Source organism: Apium graveolens, chromosome 2, assembly GCF_009905375.1.
Source record: "Apium graveolens cultivar Ventura chromosome 2, ASM990537v1, whole genome shotgun sequence".
Lineage (NCBI taxonomy): Eukaryota > Viridiplantae > Streptophyta > Magnoliopsida > Apiales > Apiaceae > Apium > Apium graveolens.
Genome location: NC_133648.1, coordinates 17,969,212 through 17,994,663, shown reverse-complemented (window position 1 = coordinate 17,994,663; position 25,452 = coordinate 17,969,212). Strand labels below are relative to the sequence as shown.

Below are 25,452 nucleotides of genomic sequence, written 5' to 3'. Positions count from 1 at the left end.
TACATATGCTTTTCTGTTTTAAACTAGCTCTATAGCCAGTGCACTGACATGTTCTCTAATGCGTGAATTGATATTATTTTGATTATAATTATCGACGATATATTCATGTTATTTCATGATGGATCGATTAACTAAATATCTCTCTTTATGGAATTGAGATCGATGCCGTACTTAACGTGTTTTTTCTCAAAATGAATTGAATAAAAGGCAATGAAATCGAAATATACGATCAAAATATTATACAAATGACAGTACATATATCTCATGAAAATAATTACAATGAATGAAATATTACGAAGTTAATTAAAGAGTTACTATATTTGTTTACATGGTACAATTAGTGATACAAAATACAATGAATATGAGGTAATTCTTACTTTCCATATTAGAAAATATAATGATTGTAGATGAAAGCCGACATATTAAATATAATATTGTACAATTGATAATATAAATACATTTTTCAATATACATCATTTTTTATGATAAATATATTAATAAATAGGTCAATAATCAATGGTTATGAAAATTGAAAAAAGGACTACATCGGTTGAACTACCGTCAAAAATCAAGAATTTATCGAATTGTTAAATCGAAATAATGTCGAACATATTTTTCTATTCTTTTTAAAATATATAAGTAAAATAATTATATTTGAATGTGTAAAATTGTATTTGTACATCCATACTAAGTTATAACATTATTTTGTGTGCATTATTTATTAAAATAATAAGAGTCTTAATCATTTTTACGCATCTCTCTTCTTCTTCCCTTATCTTTTCAGTTTCTATTCGGCAGCCGTCTGATTTCTTCATTTAAAATCGTCATTCTTCACCAACTCGATACTGAGTATATTTCTTCTTCCTTTTCTTCTCTTCATAGCCTCAAATCGTGTGTTTGATTCGTCAAATTTTGACCGAAAAATTGCCGATTTTGATCGAAAATGGCAAAAATGTTGTATGTTTCGATTTTGCTCTATAATACTGTATGGTTGCCTTCTAGCAATTTATCGGCGAAATTGTCGATTTCCATAACAGTTCAATAATCTTATAACTCTTTTACTTATACCTCTGAAAAAACTTTAAATCCATTGTAAAATATTGATGTAACCGTAATGAACTTGATATTTTAATATTTTATTATATAAATTCAAAATCTTCAAACTAGCCTTAGTTTATATTCGATTTGGAAATATAATAAGAATATCAACTTTATTATAAACTCCAGTCATAATCCACTATTTTATTCATATACAAAGAGAATATCTATTATATTTATTGGGTTTAATACTTGATACACTAACATTGTCATTTTCAGATTAGCTAACATATAAAATTTATTTACTGAAAATAAATTTATTTTATATAAAGTCTTAAAAAAAATAAGAATTTAGTATATATACATGCAAATATTATTAAATTTTAGATATATAATTATAGGTTGTTAATATTCAATTATAAATGGTAACATATATAAAATTATTTATAATAATGAGTTATGAGTAATTAATTTATGTTATTAAATATGGAAATTATTTATATTCATTAATATGGAGTAATATTGACCTAAGTGTAATAAATATATGGTATTAAATTTGACAATTATTTGTATTTATTATTAAGGAGTAAATTAGTAATTTGGAATAAATTGTCACATCTAACCCCTTTTGTTCTATTATATATATAATAGATAAGTGAACAATAGGATTTTATTCTCCAAGAGTATTGTTCATTATTTTAGAGTTTAAAGTAAATGAAAAGTTTATAAAAAATAAGATATTAACTTGGGTACTAAAATTTGATGTCAAATATGTGACATTGCTGATTTGGTATATTAAATGGTGAAATTTATGTGTTAATTATTATTAGAATTATAATCAATTAGATCATGACATTGGGATCCATTTTCGGTAACAATTTCATACTTTAAAATTATTCATAAATAAAAGAAAAGTAAATGAAAAGTTTAGAAAGAAAAGAAAACATATGTTAGCCTTTAGTAATTAGTTATTAAGTATTTTATATTTATTTATAGTCACTCATCTTGTAAATTCTGACCACTTGTAATTTATATTTATTTCGAAAGATCTTATTTTTAATATATAATATCATATTAAAATTGTAAATTAATTTTTAATTTTTGTGGATGAAAAAATATAATATATAGAGTTGACATTTTGGGAGGCTAAGGGAGCCATTCAACAGTCCCATTTTCTCTCCCATTTTCTAACAAATAAAGTGATGAACTTTCCTGGTGAATTTATAGATTTAAATTTAAGTTTAGTTACATAAAAAAGGATAATCAACAATTAACTATTAGTAGCATTATGAAATAAAACAATAAGATTTTTTTAAAAAGGAGTAAAGGAAATATAACTTTCATTCAAATTCCATATAAAAAAGAAACAAATTTCATATCCATAGTCCTGACAAAAAAAAAAAAAAATCATATCCAAGACATTATGAAAATGTTGCACATGACATTTGGAAAACCCCCCATCTAGAGTTTAAGTTCTAAATCAAGATCTTCTACCTCTTCCTCCTCATCCTCCAGATTAATAACATTGGTCATTCCACTTGCTCCATTACTTGGAGCTGAAGAAGAAGCAGCAAAGAAATCACGAAAAGTAGTTGCCTTGGTGTCTGGTCCTGAAGGAAAATAAGTGACCACTGAAGGCACATAATTAGCGATTCCGCTTGCTCCAATACTGGGAGCTGTTTTGGGTGCAGGAGAAGCAGTACCCAAGATGTCTCCAATACTAGTGGCTGTCACAGGAGGAGCAGAATTGGCCAGAGGAATAACACAGTTGGCCATTCCACTTCCTCCAATACTTGGAGCTGATTGAAAGAAAGAATTTACCGGGGGATGATAAGCATTGGTGGTTGGGTTTGGCTGATAGGAAAATGAAGCTCCAGCAGGCCTTTGATCCAAAGCCCGCACTCCCCTATGAGCATTCTGGTGCCCTCCCACGGCCATGGCTGTTGAGTTTTGGTTACTCCGGGCAAGTGACAGTCTTGCTCTCTTAGTTACTGGTGCACCTGAGAAAATCAAAGAGGAGGAGGAATCAGAGGAGTGAGAATTTTGAGACATGATATTGTATATGAACACTAAACCAATATGTGTATTAGAGGTGGAGATTGTTGTACGTAGTGTGAAGAGCCCATGTTCCTTATATAGGCCAGTATAAGTGCTACATGCAAGAAGATAATTATCTTTTTTGAGTTTTTATTGAGATATTATTATTATTACTTTTTTACAATATACCCCAATATCTTGATATCTTTGAGCAAATCTTTCCTTATAAAATTAATGCTCAATGGAAAATAATATCCACAACAACATATAAAAGGTACTCTTGATACAGAAACAAAACATTTAAAAATTTTGTTAGTCTTCAGTTTAAATTTTAAAGCTAACAAAAAATCTAGATATAATATGTAAAATCTAGAATATATTATGTATATTTGAAGTATTAAATATCCTAAACTGATTTTCTTTAGAAGTCAAAATGAAATTTATTTTGAAAGGAATATCTTATTACTCTTATCATTTTAACATCTTAAACATCTTAAACATTATATTGAATTTTGAAAAAGTTTAATTTTTTTAATTGTTACAAGTTTAAACATAAATCTTTAATATAAAAACTTCATAAACAATTAATTAATACGTAAAAGAATAATTATCTCACCAAAATATACATGTATAACTTTAACGTTCATTTTCATTAAATAGTAAAAAATTTGGTACTATTTTAGATATAACATTTTTATGTTCCCGAAGAAAACTAACAAAAATATTTGTCATCCAAAATCTTAATTAAATTATAGAAATATGATTGTAAAATCGTGACATTTAATTTTTATAAATCGAGACTAAATAAATTATATAAATTTCCTAAGCAACCCAATTTGGTTTCATATAAGATTGAATATTTATTCTTTACAAAAAAAAAGAAATAATTTTTGTTTCTACTGTTAAATTAAATCTTGTGACAATTTATTTTTTTTAAATTATAATCTATATAATTCATACTTTTCTAAATATATTTAAATTAAAACTAATATAAAAAATTTAAATTAAAACATCCATATAAGCCACCTAAAATTTGGTGAGGCTAATTTATATAAATTTTAAAATCTCTTTTAAAAATTTTAAACAACTTGAAATTGGAAGGGTTGGACATACTTAACATACCAAAAATAATTGGTTAGTTCAAACACATCGAAAACCTTTTAAATATTATTAAAAAAATGGATTTTTTTTTGATTTTATAATTATATCCAAATCTTATCTGAATCTTCAAAATTATATTTCCTAACATTCAAATTATAATATCTTGGAGTTCTTAAACAAATTCAAATTTCATATCCAACATCCTTATAAAATCCAATTTACGATCAGATAGGTTTTATCAAATATAAAAAAGTAATTTCATTGATATTGTTCAATGTCAGGGGTATATATATGTTATACCCAAATTTTGGTATTAGGAACAACTCGGGTCAAACGCGGGCTGATTACAGTCAAACTCGATATTGCACTACAAAAGGTTAGGACACGCCTAGGCTAACAAGACGCGCCCACCTTTGTGGGAGTGCTTTATGAAGGATGGTCTTATGATGAGAAAGTTTGGAAGCACATGCTCAGGGGAGAATGCGCCCAGGTGTATTGGACGCGTCCACCATGGTGGGAGTATACTGAAAAGTGGTTCTTTGGCAAAGAAGCTTGAAAGTGTACACTCAGGAGGACAGGACGCGTCTTATATTTGTGAAGTGTTATGAGAGGTAGTTGCTGAAAAACAATGCAGGTTTCATGAAGGACAGGACGCACCCAGTGTCCTAGGACGCGCCCTATATATGGGAAATACATTCTTAATGATGAGCTCAAGACAAGGCACACATGGAAAGAAGCAATGGAGGATTATTTCCACTAACATATTTGTTGCAGGTACTCTTTGAAGAATTCCCTCCTTGAGACGGTCAAGGAGGGGGATATCCGTGAAAAGCTTGAAGACCTCCAGGGGTATGCCTGATGATTGAAGGCCTCCTTCTGTATTCAACCGGTATCCTCGTTGGGGAAGCGGGTTAACTCTAGTATGTGCTTTGGGAACTCTATTCTTGTATTCAACGGGTGTCCTCGTTGGAGAACTTTGGAGTCATCCTGCACGTTGCACCCAAGAGCTTGGGATCACCTGTCCTGTTATATGGTGGGTTATCCTCATCCGGCGGACAGGAACGTGTCCGACACTTGAGGTGAACCGTGTCTATACCTGCATTCTTAAATCAAGGGAGATAGCTGAAGCAGAGTGTTAACCTTGCACAGGGAGATGCACTATCCATGAAGTCCCGCGATTACGGACGAGCCTTGGGCCTTCGCGGTTGTGCCTCATAGTTGGACATTCCTAAAGCTAGCGGAAGATAGATTCTGGATGGACTTCTACTGGGCCTAGGAATAAGAAGTTTAAGCCCGTTAGATTTCTTGTTCCCCAAGAACTACATGAGGCTTGATCCCTATATAAAGGGTACGTAGGCACATTGAGAGGGGTAAGAAGTTGAGAACTGAAAAGGAGCCACCACTTGCCCTAATCAATCTCAGCCACCAATTAACATACAACCACCACACACCGCTTGATTTTCCGGTGAAGAACCACCGTCATAGATCTTAATTTCGGCGAGAAACCTCAACCTTTATTGTTACCAAATTTCTCCGTCAACAAATTGGCGCTAAAAGGAGGGGTGCTGATTAGGATCATAATCTTGTGAGGAAATGATGTCTTACAATCATGATGGAAGTTCTTATGATGGAAGTGATAACAGATCTGAAGGAGAGGGTGAGGGAGGCTACACTCGCCATGAACCCTACGTGCCCAGAAATATGGTAGATCCTCCGAGAGCTCCGGATGTGGGAGTAACACCTCCAGTTTTCATCAGCAACGCTGATATCTTGGAGCAGTTGTACCGCATGGGGGATACTCTGAACAAATTTCACTCAAGGCTGAGTACGGTGGAGCGTCGCAAGACGAGGAGGGGTCGTCATTTTCCCCGTCGTGGCCACGCCGTGGGGAAAGCACCCATAGTCGAGGGAGATGCCCAGCCCAGCGGAGAAAACCCGCGAATCACTCCGCGGCGTTTGGAATATTCTGATGATGTAGAGCCTATTGTGGAGCTTTTTGATGAGGACACTGACGGTAGAGAATGTCCTCGTCTTGGTAATCAAGTTGTACCACACCCACATAGGTCTGGGCGTACGATGGACGAGCGTCGTCATGCGGAAAATATTCTGAATCAAGATGAGGAAATAAGAGACTTTTCAACCCTAAAGAGGAGACTTGGCATAAGGTTGGAAGATGATGATTTGAGGATGTTTTTATTAGAATGGCAAAAGGAAGAAACGGTGGAGAAGCGAGGCCCCGTGATACAACGCGTGTGCCCCCTATATATCCAAGAGATGATATGGTGCGGCACCGCGAACATGAGCATGCCCCTCCACGTGTAAGGTTCAGAAATTATGGCCGAGGCTATCAAAGGAATGGACGAGAAAGGATGGGATACCAGCATGGAAGGGCGCCATACAATGGAAGAAGAGATGACTCGCCCTCCACTGAAGAAGCCCCTATCATTGTTCCTGTAGCTTCCCACAGTACTACGGGCAATGGATCCAGGACGCGTGCTCATGACCGGGATGGCGCGCGAATTCAAGAAAGGTTTTAAAATAATGATGAGATACCGAGACGTGGTCAGCAGGAACCTCGTGCACAAGGTAATTTTCAAAATCAAGATGGCAACATACCACAGCCGCAGCCTCAGGGCGAGGGGCGACGAGATCTACCGGCCACACGGGGGTAACCAAGGAGGACAACCACAAGTTGTGGAGCAACCCCAACAACTCAACGTATAAATCATTCCTGGAGTAGGGACGTTTAATGTGAATGATCTTAAGAGGTTGCTCAACCATCTTGAAGGAGGTAGGGTAACAGTATCTGCGCAAGCTCCATCCCCTTTTTCTGCTGTTGTGAGGGAAGCGTAGATGCCTGCAGGATACAGGAACACAACTAATGACTTGCATTTTCATGGAAACTCCGACCCCGTGGAATTCTTGGGGCGTTTCAATATTGATATGGATGTATATCAGGTACCGGACTTGGCATGATGCCATCTTCTGGAGGCCACCTTTAGAAAAGGTGCTTAGTAATGGTTCCAAAAACTTGGTCCAGGGGTGAACACATCTTGGGAACATATGAAAATTTTGTTTCTAACTCAGTTCCAGGCTGCAGTGAAATATACGCCACCTGTTACAACACTGGCCAATATGAAACAGAAGGAAGGGGAAAGCTTGACCTCATACTTCAAAAGGTTCAATGCAGAGTCTACCTTGGTGAGAGGCGCGATTGATGAGACACTAAAAATACTTCTTCTAGCTGGTCTGCGTGAGGGAACAGATTTCTGGAAATACCTGCAAGGAAAGGACCCTGTATCATTACCTGATGTACTTGCACAGGCAGAATCCTTCAAAGTGATTGAGCAATCGCTTGCCAAGATAAGAAAAATGATAATAACCACAACTCCATGGGGGGAGCTAAGAGGAGAGACAGGTCCATGAGTCCAGATTATCGGGGGAATGCCCGAAGCCCTAATAGGGTGAATGCCTTGAACGTGCGGAGAGAGTGGAGTCCACCGTCAAACTATAAAAAGAGGGTAAGTAATTACATTCCGCTGGCATCATCCATTGATCACATTTTTGAGGTGAATAAGGACAGAGAAATTTTCAAGAAACCAAACCGTCTGACTTCGTGGCAGAGTAGAGACAAGAAAAAATATTACGATTACCATGAGTCTACTGGCCACGACACCCACGAGTGTCATCACCTGAAAGATGAAATTGAAGAATTGATCAAGGCTGGGTATCTGGGAGAGTGGATTGATAAGGTGAAACGAAGTAGAGGAAGCGATGACAAGGGGAAAGATGAAAGGCATCCCACACAGGAAGAGGATGTCGAAAAGATAACGGAGGTTAAGTTCCAAAGGGTCGGAAGTATTTGGGCAATCTTCGGAGCATATCCATTTGTTGGTGATAGCAATCGGGTGTTGGAAAAGAATGCAAGAGAGGCACAACACCCACCACTCACCAACATTCATAGCTTGGAAGATAGATCTCAAAAAATATTCAGAAGGGAATCTGCTGATATTACGTTCAAGGAGAGAGAGTCAAGATGGGTACATCATCCCCATAATGATGCGCAAGTAATAACTATGCTTATTGGGGAAATGAACGTGTATCGAGTATTCTTGGACAACGGGAGCTCTGAGAACATCCTGAATTACAGCACGTACAAGAAATTGGGTTTCCCGGACAGTGACATGAATTTTGAAGACGCACACATCTACAGTTTTACTGGAGAGGCAGTATGGGTTATGGGATCGGTTAGGGTTCCTGTCATGTTTGAGGAAGGAGCTCTGTCTGTCACTCAAATGATAGACTTCAAAGTGCTGCATCAGGACTCCGCACACAACGTGTTGGTGGGCAGACCTTGGTTGTGAGCGTTCAGGGTGATAACCTCGATACATCATTTGATGATATAGATCCCAACACCTAACGAAGTGGGCAGTCTGAGAGGGTCGTAATATGAATCAAGGGACTACTATCACAAGGCTGTCAAAGAATTTTACAGGAGAAGGTATGAGGGAAAAGGTCTTCCATTTGAAGATACGGCGGACATTCAGGAAAAACTAAGTGGAGAGGTTCATGCCCATTATTTTATGGAAGATCCAAAGGAAGAAGAAACTCATATCACCGAGACCCCCTATTCGATGTTGGGGAATGTTTTGAGGATCCGCAGTGTGGAGGAAATAATGGTGAATCATACAGAAGGGATTATGCGGAAGGAGGTTAATGGAGAAAAGTTGGAAAGAAGAAGTGAGATTTTACGAAGCCTAGAAAGTAACCTCAAGGTGGATGATCCTCAAAGGCAGGACGCACCCTTGGAAAGTGAAAATGAATTGAGGTTGATGCTCCTCAAAACGAGGACGCGCCCTCCACACCTGCATTGCGTAAAGCCAAGCCTTGTCCTTAGGTGAATGCTCCCGCATGTAGGGATGCGCCCTCGAATGCGGGGATGGAAGTCGAGAACCCCCGGGACTTTGATTTTGATCTGGATCCCAGGATCCCTATGCCTACCGAGAAAACGGGGCCGACCGAAGACACAATATCTGTTTCAGTCGATAAGGATGACCCAAGCAAGGTTTTGAAGGTGGGATCTCAACTAAGTTATGAAATGAGGGAAAAGCTTACCCGTTTTTCTGATTAAAAATCTCTATATCTTCACATAGAGTCAATCAGACATGGTGGGTATCGATCCAAGGCTGATGTGTCATCGGTTGAACATTTTCCCTAATTACACGGGCATACGACAAAAGCGTCGCCCGGTGAGCGGGAAAGGGCGATAGCATTAAAGGAAGAGGTAGATCGATTGTTGGAAGTTGGTTTGATTAAAGAATCATTTTACCCCGAATGGCTTGCAAATTCGGTGCTTGTGAAAAAACCAAATGGGAAATGGAGGACGTGTGTAGATTTTACAGATCTCAACAAAGCTTGCCCAAAGGATAGTTTTCCACTCCCACGAATTGATCATCTGGTTGACGTGATAGCAGGGCATGCCTTGCTAAGTTTTATGGATGCATACTCTGGTTACAATCAAATTCCCATATACGGCCCCGATCAGGAGCATACATCCTTCATCACTGATAGAGGGTTATATTGCTACATAGGGATGCCATTTGGATTGATCAACGCTGGCGCGACCTGCCAATGGTTGGTGAACATGATGTTCGAAAATCAGATTGGGAGAACCATGGAGGTATATGTGGATGATATGTTGGTAAAGTCCAAAGAGGCAAACGATCATGTCGAACACTTGATAGAAATGTTTAACATTCTAAGGAGGTATCACATGAAGTTGAATCCACTGAAGTGCATGTTCAGTATGGAGTCAGGAAAGTTTCTTGGGTTCATCATCAATCATATTGGAATTAAAGCTAACCCTGCAAAGATCAAAGCACTACTAGACATGAAATCTCCCACGAGTGTGAAGCAGGTGCAAATCCTAACTGGAAGGATCGTCGTGTTAAACCGATTTGTCTCCAAATCATCTGACAGGTGCAAAGAATTCTGTAAGGCAATTAAAGTGGCAGGGAAAGACTTTGTATGGACACCAGAATATGAAGAGGCTTTTAGGAGGATCAAGGAACAACAGGGAAACCCTCCCATGTTGTCAAAACCATTAGATGGAGAATTCCTATAACCTATACATTGCCATATCTGAGTATTCAATCAACGCTGTGGTATTCGTACGATGAAAGTTGGTGTTTACTAGTTTCGTATTATCTGTTTAGTGTCATCACCATTGCATGCTAAGGTTAAGAACAAAAAGGCTATTGAATGAAGTATTTAATGAAGTTAGAATCCCATATTTATGTTATATAAGTTAATCAACCTTAATTCTCTGAGTAATATTAATTAGTATAATCTCTTAGTTAATCGTAGTTATAAACACTCTCAACTTGTTATCATCTTAGTATTGAATAATAACCATACCATCGTTGCATAAGTACATTAATTGAAATAGAATTAATTATATCTTACTTGCGATCGCGTATACTTGCGTGTATATTAGCGTGTGTTTACGTCCTAATATAAGCCTTCCTTGAGCTCTTAGAAGAGCCGGCCGCGGTTGACCCTTGTGGTTGGGGGTTTCTCCCCTGATCATCTTGATCCCTTCTACAGTCATCAATGTTTCTTTTTCAATTATTATTCTTTATCCCCTTTCACCATTTCCAGTGTACTTATTCAGTCTTCCTTTTTTAATAAGGAACTCAATCTCGTCTTTTAGCTGCTGGCACTCATCGGTATCATGGCTAGCATCACTGTAAAATCGATAATACTTGCTCTTATCCTGCTTCGCAGGATCGGCCTTCAGAGGCTTTGGCCAGCGGACATCTTTGTCTCTCTCAATTTTCGTCAAGATTTGACTCCTAGGAGTATTCAGTCTAGCATACTCAGTGAACTTTTTTCCGGGTCCCCCTTTCTTTGTTGATGAATCAGCGTCTTTGCTAACCCAATAATACTTGTCCTTTATATTGTATTCCTGGTCTATCTTCCACTTCTTGTCATAGGGCTCGTTGCTTACCACTGTCTTCTTCATGTTTTCTTTAACCTGGATATACTTTCATGCTCTACTTTGGAGCTGTAACATATTTTCCGGTGGCTGCTTGGCCAAAAACATTTTGAAAAACTAATCATTGGGTCCTTGTTGTATGCTATCATAGCTACCTTATCATCAAGATTTGGGACTTTCAAGGCCTCCTTTGTGAAATAATTGAAGTAGTCCGTAAGATATCCCTTTGCTCCTTGCATAATACTCATGTGGGAAGCTGAGATATTTTCGCGCACCTTCCCGCTAATGAACTATTTGATAAAAGCTTGACTTAAATCTCTGAAGAATTTAATCGAATTTAGGGGCAAGCAGTTGTACCACCTTTGGGCCTTGCCTGATAAGATTTGAGGAAAATCTCAAAATTTGATTACATCATTCAGAGCTTGCAGTAACAGTGCATTAGAAAAAATCATGACATGATTCAACGGATCCCCACTCATCATAGGTTTTTATAGTGTGCATCTTGAACTTCCTTGTGATATGGGTATTCACGATCTCTGCCGTGAAAGGAGGGGTTGGATCATCTGGGTCTACAAGGGGGAGCAATTCAAATGGGTTTCCCCGAGAAACATCCATCGATTTCCTCATGGGAGTCTCCTCCAAGTCGATGACTTCAACAATTCCTCTAGTTCCTCTAGCTCGGTTGGCTCTTGGTGGCTGTCTAGCCTGACTATTTTCCATATCTCTCTTAAGCCTTAGGATTTCTGCTTCATAGCACGTATCATTTCTTCAAAAGTCTGGAATGCCATTCCCTGAATTTCCTGATATTAGGGATGCATGCCTCCGACAGGCTCTTTATTCCTCAATTGTATAGGGTCCGGATACATCTCATTGGTTATTGGTTGGTCGTAGACCTCTAATATAGTTAGGGTCGTTCCACGGTTATGGTTGAGGCGGTGGGGGTGGCCTACTTCCTCCAGCCTTAGAGTACCATAGCATCCCATAGGTGGAGTTTACAGGCATGTGGTGTACTATGGTCGACATCTCTAAATTCGCAGATTGTGCCCCTAAGGGAGCATTCAGATTCGAGTTTTGAGGGTTCTCCCCTAAAGTTGAGGGTGGCTGAGATCCGAAATTAAAGGATCAGCTGTCCCTTGAGAGTATATTGAGTGAGGGGGAATCTCAATGGAAGATGAGATTGTTTGGGTTGTTCCAACGGATGTTCCTTCAGGAGTGTTGTTTCCGCTTTCTGTGGTTACCATAGTTGATGTCTTCTTACTACAGACGGCGCCAAATATTATGGATAAAAAATTAGGGTGTATTTAATGCTAGTGTTCGTGAGCTCAAGACTCTATTTGATTGCTCTCGTGTTCCATGACTGAATCTGTCTTTACAAGATGCCTACGTACCTTGCTGTATGCCGAGGATCAAGTCAAAAACATCGTTCTGAACTGTGGGATGAAGCCCTTTACATAGGCGTGGAAAGCCTTGAGTTAGATTAGGGTTAGGAGACTTGGTAGGCAAATCTCAGACTTATAATGGGCTTTGGAGTTGTAGATAGTAGGGATTTGCTTCCTTATTGAACTTTGTGTTTCGAGCAATACTCTTTTAAGAGTTTGAATCTTATTTGAATTTATTTTCTCAGCTACAATGTGGGTTCATTAAGAACCTATGAATTTAACAATAAATCCTTGGTTTATGGGCCCTTAAAACCCAATTAATGCTATATTAATTACATTGCCTTAATAACCGGGTTTGGCCTTTGGACCAAATTATGTTAAATAAATGTGTTATTTATTAGGCAATTAGGGTTATTCTTATTCTCTATCGACGTTACTAGAATTTTTCAATGTAATTTTTTATTATACTTTAATTTTAAACTTATAGTTAATAAATACAATAAATTATATAATATAATTTTTTTCCAATATCGTATAATATCTAAAGGGTCTAAACGAAATGAGGTAAGAACCAATTTTTTTCCATAAATTATTCTATACAAACTTTTTAACCGCGTACTCCTTTAGTAGTTTATGATTTATTTTAATTATTAATACAAATTTTAATTTCAAATAAAAAAATGTATAAATTTTCAGCAAAATTAAGATTAAAAGGAAATTAGTGTGTATATACAACACAGAGCTAGAATATATCTTTTGATAAAATATATTTTTTGGAATAACTTATTGAATTTTTTTTTTTTGAATTTTTTTGATGAGTCCAACTGAATAATTTGTTTTATTTCTTGTTGACAAAAGAAAAATAATCATAAAAATGCATTCATGATGAATTAAATTATTAACATTAATATTGAACTATATTGAAAAGTATAAAATTAGTATTGAGCTAGCAATATATATTGAAAAGTATAATATATATTATAATTTATCACTCAATCAAATCAAAATTATAATGAAATTAGCAGCTATTATATCAAAAAATTTAGTAGCGTGGATGATTCATGAATATTGTGAAGGTTAATAATATGAATAGATATTGTTTGAGAATGGTGTATAGTTATTAATACATTTATAATGTAGTATATTATTAATAAAGGCTTAAATAATTTTTATTAATAATGTTCAAGTTTGAACACTTGCTAGCATTCCAAATATCATTATATTTTTACTTTTATCTGTAAATGAAATATGAACTCGTATGTTATTTGAATAATTACTATATTTTTCAACAGTCAAAATTTAAATATAAATTTGGTTAACACTAAATTAATTTTAGTCTTTTGTTAACTAATAATCAATATTAATAGGCTAGAATTAAAAAATAGACTTTATTATTAGGATATAGTTAACAATCTAATCGTACTTAATGTGCTTAGTGACTTTGTGCTTAGTGACTTTGCTTGGCTTCCAGTTGCAAAGGGCGCTAGCTTTACTAGATATACTAAAGTCGACAAGTTATTAAATATATTAGGCGACAAAATAAATCATAGGGCTTTACTATTTAATAACTAGGGTATGAAATATACTAATGCTGACAAGTTACTAACTATGGCATGACAAAATATATTCTAATTCCTTATCTTATAACTAGGGTATAAAATATGCAAATTTACGTTTAGGGCTTTATCTTATAACTAACTAGGGTATAAATTGAATTTATTTTATTTTATAACTAGCTAGATTATAAATTTGAAAACTTTAAGTTCATAGGGGTTTTACTTCACCATTCTTGTGAAGTTATTAAGCAAATTAAATAATATAAAATTTTGTTTAAGTATGTCCTTAGAAAGAATTTAGACCACAATGACATTTTTTTATATAAGCAAAGTAGATGGTGACTTTAAAGGTACATATTGGGATACAAACTCCAAAAACAATTATAACAACTAGAATTATGCAGCAAAACAAAATATTCTAATATAATCCCCAAGAAATAACTACAACAATTAGGATCATGCAATAAAATAAATACATAACTGTTTTTTATATGTCATTATCCTATGTACAACACAAGAGATCACTAAACTAAACTTCATAACAGAAGATAGTACACTCCTCAATTTGATCCCATGTTAGAGACCATTTACAAGCCTAGTGAAGTTAAAAGTAAGATGTTTAGAAACCATCTTACTCCACTTTTCTCTTTCCGGACTCTATTCCATCATCAATTTAGTTATATTTAAGTCAATAATTTTATAACCATGGCTTAATTAAAAAATTATTTAAAATTATATTCATAAATGTTTAAATATTTATTAGAACACATTGTCTTTCTTTAACATGTTTATGCATCAAAATTAGTACCTACTCCCTATTGAAATTAACACTGTTCTCTTTTAAAAATTAACAATTTGGTAAAGTATAGTATGCTTTACATACATAAAATTGGATACAAAATAACATAACAAATAAGATGATGAATGTTTTAATTAGTGTTATTTTTGTGAGTATAAGATCTATTCCAACCAAAATAACACATTTATTTTGTTAAAAAATTTATATCCAAAACATCTTTTAAGTACATATGCTTTTCTATTTTAAACTAGCTCTATAGCCAGTGCACTGACATGTTCTCTAATACGTGAATTGATATTATTTTAATTGTAATTATCGACGATATATTCATGTTATTTCATGATAGATCGATTAATTAAATATCTCTCTTTATGGAATTGAGATCGATGTCGTACTTAACGTGTTTTTTCTCAAAATGAATTGAATATAAGGCAATGAAATCGAAATATACAATCAAAATATTATACAAATGATAGCACATATATCTCATGAAAATAATTACAATGAATGAAATATTGCGAAGTTAATTAAACAGTTACTATATTTGTTTACATGGTACAATTAGTGATACAAAATACAATGAATATGAGGAAATTCTTACTTTCCATATTAGAAAATATAATGATTGTATATGAAAGCCGACATATTAAATATAATATTGTACAATTGATAATATAATACATTTTTCAATATACATCATTTTTTATGATAAATATATTAATAGATAGGTCAATGATCAATGGTTTTGAAAATTGAAAAAAGGACTACATCGGTTGAACTACCGTCAAAAATCAAGAATTTATCGAAATGTTAAATCGAAATAATGTCGAACATATTTTTCTATTCTTTTTAAAATATATAAGTAAAATAATTATATTTGAATGTGTAAAATTGTATTTGTACATCCATACTAAGTTATAACATTATTTTGTGTGCATTATTTATTAAAATAATAAGAGTCTTAATCATTTTTACGCATCCCTCTTCTTCTTCCCTTATCTTTTCAGTTTCTATTCGGCAGCCGTCTGATTTCTTCATTTAAAATCGTCATTCTTCACCAACTCGATACTGAGTATATTTCTTCTTCCTTTTCTTCTCTTCATGACCTCAAATCGTGTGTTTGATTCGTCAAATTTTGACCGAAAAATTGCCGATTTTGATCGAAAATGGCAAAAATGGTGTATGCTTCGATTTTGCTCTATAATACTGTATGGTTGCCTTCTAGCAATTTATCGGCAAAATTATCGATTTCCATAACAGTTCAGTAATCTTATAACTCTTTTACTTATACCTCTGAAAAAACTTTAAATCCATTGTAAAATATTGATGTAACCGTAATGAACTTGATATTTTAATATTTTATTATATAAATTCAAAATCTTCAAACTAGCCTTAGTTTATATTCGATTTGGCAATATAATAAGAATATCAACTTTATTATAAACTTCACTCATAATCCACTATTTTATTCATATACAAAGAGAATATCTATTATATTTATTGGGTTTAATACTTGATACACTAACATTATCATTTTCAGATTAGCTAACATAAAAAATTTATTTACTGAAAATAAATTTATTTTATATAAAGTCTTAAAAAAAATAAGAATTTAGTATATATACATGCAAATATTATTAAATTTTAGATATATAATTATAGGTTGTTAATATTCAATTATAAATGGTAACATATATAAAATTATTTATAATAATGAGTTATGAGTAATTAATTTATGTTATTAAATATGGAAATTATTTATATTCATTAATATGGAGTAATATTGACCTAAGTGTAATAAATATATGGTATTAAATTTGACAATTATTTGTATTTATTATTAAGGAGTAAATTAGTGATTTGGAATAAATTGTCACACCTAACCCCTTTTGTTCTATTATATATATAATAGATAAGTGAACAATAGGATTTTATTATTCAAGAGTATTGTTCATTATTTTAGAGTTTAAAGTAAATGAAAAGTTTATAAAAAATAAGATATTAACTTGGGTACTAAAATTTGATGTCAAATATGTGACATTGCTGATTTGGTATATTAAATGGTGAAATTTATGTGTTAATTATTATTAGAATTATAATCAATTAGATCATGACATTAGGATCCATTTTCGGTAACAATTTGATACTTTAAAATTATTCATAAATAAAAGAAAAGTAAATGAAAAGTTTAGAAAGAAAAGAAAACATATGTTAGCCTTTAGTAATTAGTTATTAAGTATTTTATATTTATTTATAGTCACTCATCTTGTAAATTCTGACCACTTGTAATTTATATTTATTTCGAAAGATCTTATTTTTAATATATAATATCATATTAAAATTGTAAATTAATTTTTAATTTTTGTGGGTGAAAAAATAGAGTTGACATTCTAGGAGGCTAAGGGAGCCATTCAACAGTCCCATTTTCTCTCCCATTTTCTAACAAATAAAGTGATGAACTTTTGTGGTGAATTTATAGATTTAAATTTAAGTTTAGTTACATAAAAAAGGATAATCAACAATTAACTATTAGTAGCATTATGAAATAAAACAATAAGATTCTTTTAAAAAGGAGTAAAGGAAATATAACTTTCATTCAAATTCCATATAAAAAAGAAACAAATTTCATATCCAAAGTCCTGACAAAAAAAAATAAAAAATCATATCCAAGACATTATAAAAATGTTGCACATGACATTTGGAAAACCCCCCATCTAGAGTTTAAGTTCTAAATCAAGATCTTCTTCCTCTTCCTCCAGATTAATAACATTGGTCATTCCACTTGCTCCATTACTTGGAGCTGAAGAAGAAGCAGCAAAGAAATCACTAAAAGTAGTTGCCTTGGTGTCTGGTCCTGAAGGAAAATAAGTGACCACTGAAGGCACAGAATTAACAAAAACATTTGTCATCCAAAATCTTAATTAAATTATAGAAATATGATTGTAAAATCGTGACATTTAATTTTTATAAATCGAGACTAAATAAATTATATAAATTTCCTAAGCAACCCAATTTGGTTTCATATAGGATTGAATATTTATTCTTTACAAAAAGAAGAAATAATTTTTGTTTCTACTGTTAAATTAAATCTTGTGACAATTTATTTTTTTTAAATTATAATCTATATAATTCATACTTTTCTAAATATATTTAAATTAAAAATAATATAAAAAATTTAAATTAAAACATCCATATAAGCCACCTAAAATTTGGTGAGGCTAATTTATATAAATTTTAAAATCTCTTTTAAAAATTTTAAACTACTTGAAATCGGAAGGGTTGGACATACTTAACATACCAAAATCAATTGGTTAGTTCAAACACATCGAAAACCTTTTAAATATTATTAAAAAAATGGATTTTTTTTATTTTATAATTATATCCAAATCTTATCTGAATCTTCAAAATTATATTTCCTAACATTCAAATTATAATATCTTGGAGTTCTTAAACAAATTCAAATTTCATATCCAACATCCTTATAAAATCCAATTTACGATCATATAGGTTTTATCAAATATAAAAAAGTAATTTCACTGATATTGTTCAATGTCAGCGGTATATATATGTTATACCCAAATTTTGGTATTAGGAACAACTCGGGTCAAACGCGGGCTGATTACAGTCAAACTCGGTATTGCATTGCAAAAGGTTAGGACGCGCCTAGGCTAACAAGACGCGCCCACCTTTGTGGGAGTGCTTTATGAAGGATGGTCTTATGATGAGAAAATTTGGAAGCACATGCTCAGGGGAGAATGCGCGCAGGTGTATTGGACGCGTCCACCATGGTGGGAGTATACTGAAAAGTGGTTCTTTGGCAAAGAAGCTTGAAAGTGTACACTGAGGAGGATAGGACGCGTCTTGTATTTCTGAAGTGTTATGAGAGGTAGTTGCTGAAGAACAATGCAGGTTTAATGAAGGACATGACGCACCCAGTATCCTAGGACGCGCCCTATATATGGGAAATGCATTATTAATGATGAGCTCAAGACAAGGCACACATGGAAAGAAGCAATGGAGGATTATTTCCACTAACATATTTGTTGCAGGTACTCTTTGAAGAATTCCCTCCTTGAGACGGTCAAGGAGGGGGATGTCCGTGAAAATCTTGAAGACCTCCAGGGGTATGCCTGATGATTTAAGGCCTCCTTCTGTATTCAACCGGTGTCCTCGTTGGGGATGCGGGTTAACTCTAGTGTGTGCTTTGGGAACTCTATTCTTGTATTCAACGGGTGTCCTCGTTGGAGAACTTTGGAGTCATCCTGCACTTTGCACCCCAGAGCTTGGGATCACCTGTCCTGTTATATGGTGGGTTATCCTCATCCGGGGGACAGGAACGTGTCCGACACTTGGGGTGAACCGTGTCTATACCTGCATTCTTAAATCAAGGGAGATAGCTGAAGCAGAGTGTTATCCTTCCACAGGGAGATGTACTATCCATGAAGTCCCGCGATTACGGACGAGCCTTGGGCCTTCGCGGTTGGGCCTCATAGTTGGACATTCCTAATGCTAGCGGAAGATGGATTCTTGATGGACTTCTAATGGGCCTAGGAATAAGAAATTTAAGCCCGTTAGATTTCTTGTTCCCCAAGAACTACATCAGGCTTGATCCCTATATAAAGGGTACGTGGCACATTGAGAGGGGTAAGAAGTTGAGAACTGAAAAGGAGCCACTACTTGCCCTAATCAATCTCAGCCACCAATTAACACACAACCACCACACACCGCTTGATTTTCTGGTGAAGAACCACCGTCATAGATCTTAATTTCGGCGAGAAACCTCAAACTTTATTGTTACCAAATTTCTCCGTCAATAAATTGGCGCTAAAAGGAGGGGTGCTGATTAGGATCATAATCTTGTGAGGAAAAGATGTCTTACAATCATGATGGAAGTTCTTATGATGGAAGTGATAGCAGATCTGAAGGAGAGGGTGAGGGAGGCTACACTCGCCATGAAACCTATGTGCCCAGAAATATGGTAGATCCTCCGAGAGCTCCGGATGTGGGAGTAAGACCTCCAGTTCTCATCAGCAACGCTGATATCTTGGAGCAGTTGTAACGCATGGGGGATACTTTGAACAAATTTAACTCGAGGCTGAGTACGGTGGAGCGTCGCAAGACGAGGAGGGGTCATCATTATCCCCGTCGTGGCCACGTCGTGGGGAAAGCACCCATAGTCGAGGGAGATGCCCAGGCCAGCGGAGAAAACCCGCGAATCACTCCACGGCGTTTGAAATATTCTGATGATGTAGAGCCTATTGTGGAGCTTTTCGATGAGGACACTGATGGTAGAGAAAGTCCTCATCTTGGTAATCAGGTTGTACCACACTCACATAGGTCTGGGCGTACAATGGATGAGCGTCGTCATGCGGAAAATATTCAGAATCAAGATGAGGAAAGAAGAGACTTTTCAACCCTAAAGAGGAGACTTGGCATAAGGTTGGAAGATGATGATTTGAGGATATTATTGTTAGAATGGCAAAAGGAAGGAAACGGTGGAGAAGCGAGGCCCCGTGATACAACGTGTGTGCCCCCTATATATCCAAGAGATGATAGGGTGCAGCACCGCGAACATGAGCGTGCCCCTCGATGTGTAAGGTTCAGAAATTATGGTCGAGGCTATCAAAGGAATGGACGAGGAAGGATGAGATACCAGCATGGAAGGGCACCATATAATGGAAGAAGATATGACTCGCCCTCCACTGAAGAAGCCCCTATCATTGTTCCTGTAGCTTCCCACAGTACTACGGGCAATGGATCCAGGACGCGTGCTCATGACCGGGATGGCGCGCAAATTCAAGAAAGGTTGTAAAATAATGATGAGATACCGAGACGTGGTCAGGAGGAACCTCGTGCGCAAGGGAATTTTCAAAATCAAGATGGCAACATACCACAGCCGTAGCCTCAGGGCGAGGGGCGACGAGATCTACCGGTACACACGGGGGGTAACCAAGGAGGACAACCACAAGTTGTGGAGCAACCCCAACAACTCAACGTACAAACCATTCCTGGAGTAGGGACGTTTAATGTGAATGATCTTAAGAGGTTGCTCAACCATCTTAAAGGAGGTAGGGTAACAGCAACTGCGCAAGCTCCATCCCCTATTTCTGCTGTTGTGAGGGAAGCGTAGATGCCTGCCGGATACAGGAACACAACTAATGACTTGCATTTTCATGGAAACTCCGACCCCGTGGAATTCTTGGGGCGTTTCAATATTGAGATGGATGTATATCAGGTACCGGACTTGGCATGATACCATCTTCTGGAGGCCACCTTTAGAAAAGGTGCTTAGTAATGGTTCCAAAAACTTGGTCCAGGGGTGAACACATCTTGGGAACATATGAAAACTTTGTTTCTAACTCAGTTCCAGGCTGCAGTGAAATATACGCCACCTGTTACAACACTGGCCAATGTGAAACAGAAGGAGGGGGAAAGCTTGACCTCATACTTCAAAAGGTTCAATGCAGAGTCTACCTTGGTGAGAGGTGCGATTGATGAGACACTGAAAATACTTCTTATAGCTGGTCTGCGTGAGGGAATAGAATTCTAGAAATACCTGCAAGGGAAGGACCCTGTATCATTACCTGATATACTTGCGCAGGCAGAATCCTTCAAAGTGATTGAGCAATCGCTTTCCAAGATAAGAAAAATGATAATAACCACAACTCCATGGGGGGAGCTAAGAGGAGAGACAGGTCCATGAGTCCAGATTATCGGGGGAATGCCCGAAGCGCTAATAGGGTGAATGCCTTGAACGTGCGGAGAGAGTGGAGTCCACCGTCAAACTATAAAAAGAGGGTAAGTAATTACACTCCGCTGGCAGCATCTATTGATCACATTTTTGAGGTGAAGAAGGACAGAGGAATTTTCAAGAAACCAAACCGTCTGACTTCGTGGCAGAGTAGAGACAAGAAAAAATATTGCGATTACCATGAGTCTACTGGCCACGACACCCACGAGTGTCGTCACCTAAAAGATGAAATTGAAGAATTGATCAAGGCTGGGTATCTGGGAGAGTGGATTGATAAGGTGAAACAAAGTAGAGGAAGCGATGACAAGGGGAAAGATGAAAGGCATCCCACATAGGAAGATGATGTCGAAAAGATAGCGGAGGTTAAGTTCCAAAGGGCCGGAAGTATTCGGGCAATCTTCGGAAGACATCCATTTGTTGGTGATAGCAATCGGGTGTTGGAAAGGAATGCAAGAGAGGCACAACACCCACCACTCACCAACATTCATAGCTTGGAAGATAGATCTCAAAAAATATTCAAAACGGAATCTACTGATATTACGTTCAAGGAGAGAGAGTCAAGATGGGTACATCATCCCCATAATGATGCGCAAGTAATAACTATGTTTATTGGGGAAATGAACGTGCATCGAGTCTTCTTGGACAACGGGAGCTCTGAGAACATCCTGAATTACAGCACGTACAAGAAATTGGGTTTCCTAGACAGTGACATGAATTTTGAAGACGCACACATCTACGGTTTTACTGGAGAGGCAGTATGGGTTATGGGATCGGTTAGGCTTCCTGTCATGTTTGAGGAAGGAGCTCTGTCTGTCACTCAAATGATAGACTTCAAAGTGCTGGATCAGGACTCCGCACACAACGTGTTGGTGGGCAGACCTTGGTTGCGAGCGTTCAGGGTGATAACCTCGATACATTATTTGATGATATAGATCCCAACACCTAATGGAGTGGGCAGTCTGAGAGGGTCGCAATATGAATCAAGGGACTACTATCACAAGGCTGTCAAAGAATTTTGCAGGAGAAGGTATGAGGGAAAAGGTCTTTCATTTGAAGATACGGCGGACATTCAGGAAAAACTAAGTGGAGAGGTTCATGCCCATTATTTTATGGAAGATCCAAAGGAAGAAGAAACTCATGTCACCGAGACCCCCTATTCGATGTTGGGGAATGTTTTGAGGATCCGTAGTGTGGAGGAAATAATGGTGAATCATACAGAAGGGATTATGCGGAAGGAGGTTAATGGAGAAAAGTTGGAAGGAAGAAACGAGATTTTACGATGCCTAGAAAGTAACCTCAAGGTGGATGATCCTCAAAGGCAGGACGCACCCTTGGAAAGTGAAAATGAAATTGAGGTTGATGCTCCTCAAAACGAGGACGCGCCCTCCACACCTGCATTGCGTAAAGCCAAGCCTTGTCCTGAGGTCAATGCTCCCGCATATAGGGATGCGCCCTCGAATGCGGGGATGAAAGTCGAGAACCCCCGGGACTTTGATATTGATCTGGATCCCAGGATCCCTATGCCTACCGAGAAAATGGGGCCGACCGAAGACACAATATCTGTTTCAGTCGATAAGGATGACCCAAGCAAGGTTTTGAAGGTGAGATCTCAACTAAGTTATGAAATGAGGGAAAAGCTTACCCATTTTTCTGATTAAAAATCTCTATGTCTTCACATAGAGTCATTCAGACATGGCGGGGATCGATCCAGGGCCGATGTGTCATCGGTTGAACATTTTCCCTAATTACACGGGCATACGATAAAAGCATCGCCCGGTGAGCGGGGAAAGGGCGATAGCATTAAAGGAAGAGGTAGATCGATTATTGGAAGTTGGTTTGATTAAAGAATCATTTTACCCCGAATGGCTTGCAAATCCGGTGCTTGTGAAAAAACCAAATGGGAAATGGAGGACATGTGTAGATTTTACAGATCTCAATAAAGCTTGCCTAAAGGATAGTTCTCCACTCCCACGAATGGATCAGTTGGTTGACGTGATAGCAGGGCATGCCTTGCTAAGTTTTATGGATGCATACTCTAGTTATAATCAAATTCCCATGTACGGCCCCGATCAGGAGCATACATCCTTCATCACTGATAGAGGGTTATATTGCTACATAGGGATGCCATTTGGATTGATCAACGCTGGCGCGACCTGCCAATGGTTGGTGAACATGATGTTCGAAAATCAGATTGGGAGAACCACGGAGGTATATGTGGATGATATGTTGGTAAAGTCCAAAGAGGCAAACGATCATGTCGAACACTTGATAGAAATGTTTAACATTATAAGGAGGTATCACATGAAGTTGAATCCACTGAAGTGCATGTTCAGTATGGAGTCAGGAAAGTTTCTTGGGTTCATCGTCAATTATAGAGGAATTAAAGCTAACCCTGCAAAGATCAAAGCACTACTAGACATGAAATCTCCCACCAGTGTAAAGCAGGTGCAAAGCCTAACTGGAAGGATCGCCGTGTTGAACCGATTTGTCTCCAAATCATCTGACAGGTGCAAAGAATTCTGTAAGGCAATTAAAGTGGCAGGGAAAGACTTTGTATGGACACCAGAATATGAAGAGGCTTTTAGGAGGATCAAGGAACAACAGGGAAACCCTCTCATGTTGTCAAAACCATTAGATGGAATATTCTTATACCCTATACCTTGCCATTTCTGAGTATTCAATCAGCGCTGTGGTAGTAAGAGAAGAGGATGCGCAACAGTCACCTTTGTATTATGTGAGCAAGCGATTGCATGATGCTGAAACTCACTATACAAGTATGGAGAAGCTGGTTTATTCCTTGATCCTCGCATCAAGGAAGCTACGCCCATACTTCCAGGCCTATAGAATTGAAGTCTGTACAGCATATCCTCTACGGCAAGTCCTTCACAAGCCAGAATCATCGGGGAAAATATTGAAATGGGTTTTGGATTTGGGACAGTTTGACTTGGAATACATGCCCCGTACAGCGATTAAAGGGCAGGCCTTAGCCAATTTTTTGTTGGAATTTGATTTTGCAGTTGATTATAAGGCTTTGGTAGTGCTACATCCCCCTCATACTGAGAAGTTTTTAGAGGAGTTTCCACATCCCTGGTGGACCTTGCATGTGGATGGGGCGGTTAATAATGGAGAAGCAGGTGCGGGCATAGTACTCGTGTCTCCGGAAGGTCATCATCTGATGAGTGCAATTCACTTTAAATTTTATGCAATGAATAATGATGCGGAATATGAAGCATTGATCAATGGTTTGAAGATCGCTTTGGAAATGGGAGTGCAGAACCTAATTGCAAAATGTGACACGGAGTTGGTGGTAATCCAGGTGAATGGGGGATTTCAAGCTCGAGGGCCGCAGACGGAATTATACTTGAGGTGCACGCAGCGCCTGATTAGAAAGTTCAAAGAGGTTAGGCTGGAATGTGTACCGCGGGAAAAGAAGAGAAATGCGGATGCCCTATAGAAAATGGGATCCCAGTAGGAGGCCGTGTTTTTGGGATCTATACCCCTAGCAATCCAGGAGATTCCTAGCATCCCAGAGGTTGAGGTGATGCAAGTAGATGAGGCTCCCAAGGAAAAATGGATGATGCCCATTCTTGCTTAATTCACAAGGGAACACTTCCGGAGAATAAGTTGAAGGCTTGACGACTCCGCTACCAGGCTGCAAGGTGTGTGGTATAATATAAAGTTTTGTATTAAAGGGGCTTCAATCAACTGCTGCTCAGATGTGTCAATGAAGAAGAGGGAAATTTTATCTTAAGGGAAGTACATGAGGGAATCTGTTATAATCTCTCGGGGGGTAA

At 36.8% G+C, this 25,452-nt stretch overlaps 1 protein-coding gene across 1 annotated transcript; it reads left to right on the top strand.

The window, feature by feature from the left end:
* The first annotated feature begins 21,576 nt into the window (after positions 1–21,576).
* On the top strand, positions 21,577–25,112 carry LOC141686005 (uncharacterized). The gene is made up of 5 exons (XM_074491072.1): positions 21,577–21,980; positions 22,086–22,527; positions 22,591–23,259; positions 23,426–24,276; positions 24,344–25,112. Exons 1-5 carry the CDS (start codon positions 21,577–21,579, stop codon positions 25,110–25,112), a joined length of 3,135 nt encoding a protein of 1,044 aa, XP_074347173.1.
* Positions 25,113–25,452: the final 340 nt, after the last annotated feature.

What these genes read in the sequence shown, in the direction of transcription:
- LOC141686005 (XM_074491072.1), top strand. Translation starts at nt 21,577, where the DNA reads ATGGGGGGAGCTAAGAGGAGAGACAGGTCCATGAGTCCAGATTATCGG. An exon ending in ACCCAAGCAAGGTTTTGAAG is followed by an intron (nt 23,260 to 23,425) that starts GTGAGATCTCAA and finishes ATACGATAAAAG; the next exon opens with CATCGCCCGGTGAGCGGGGA. An exon ending in CAACAGGGAAACCCTCTCAT is followed by an intron (nt 24,277 to 24,343) that starts GTTGTCAAAACC and finishes GTATTCAATCAG; the next exon opens with CGCTGTGGTAGTAAGAGAAG.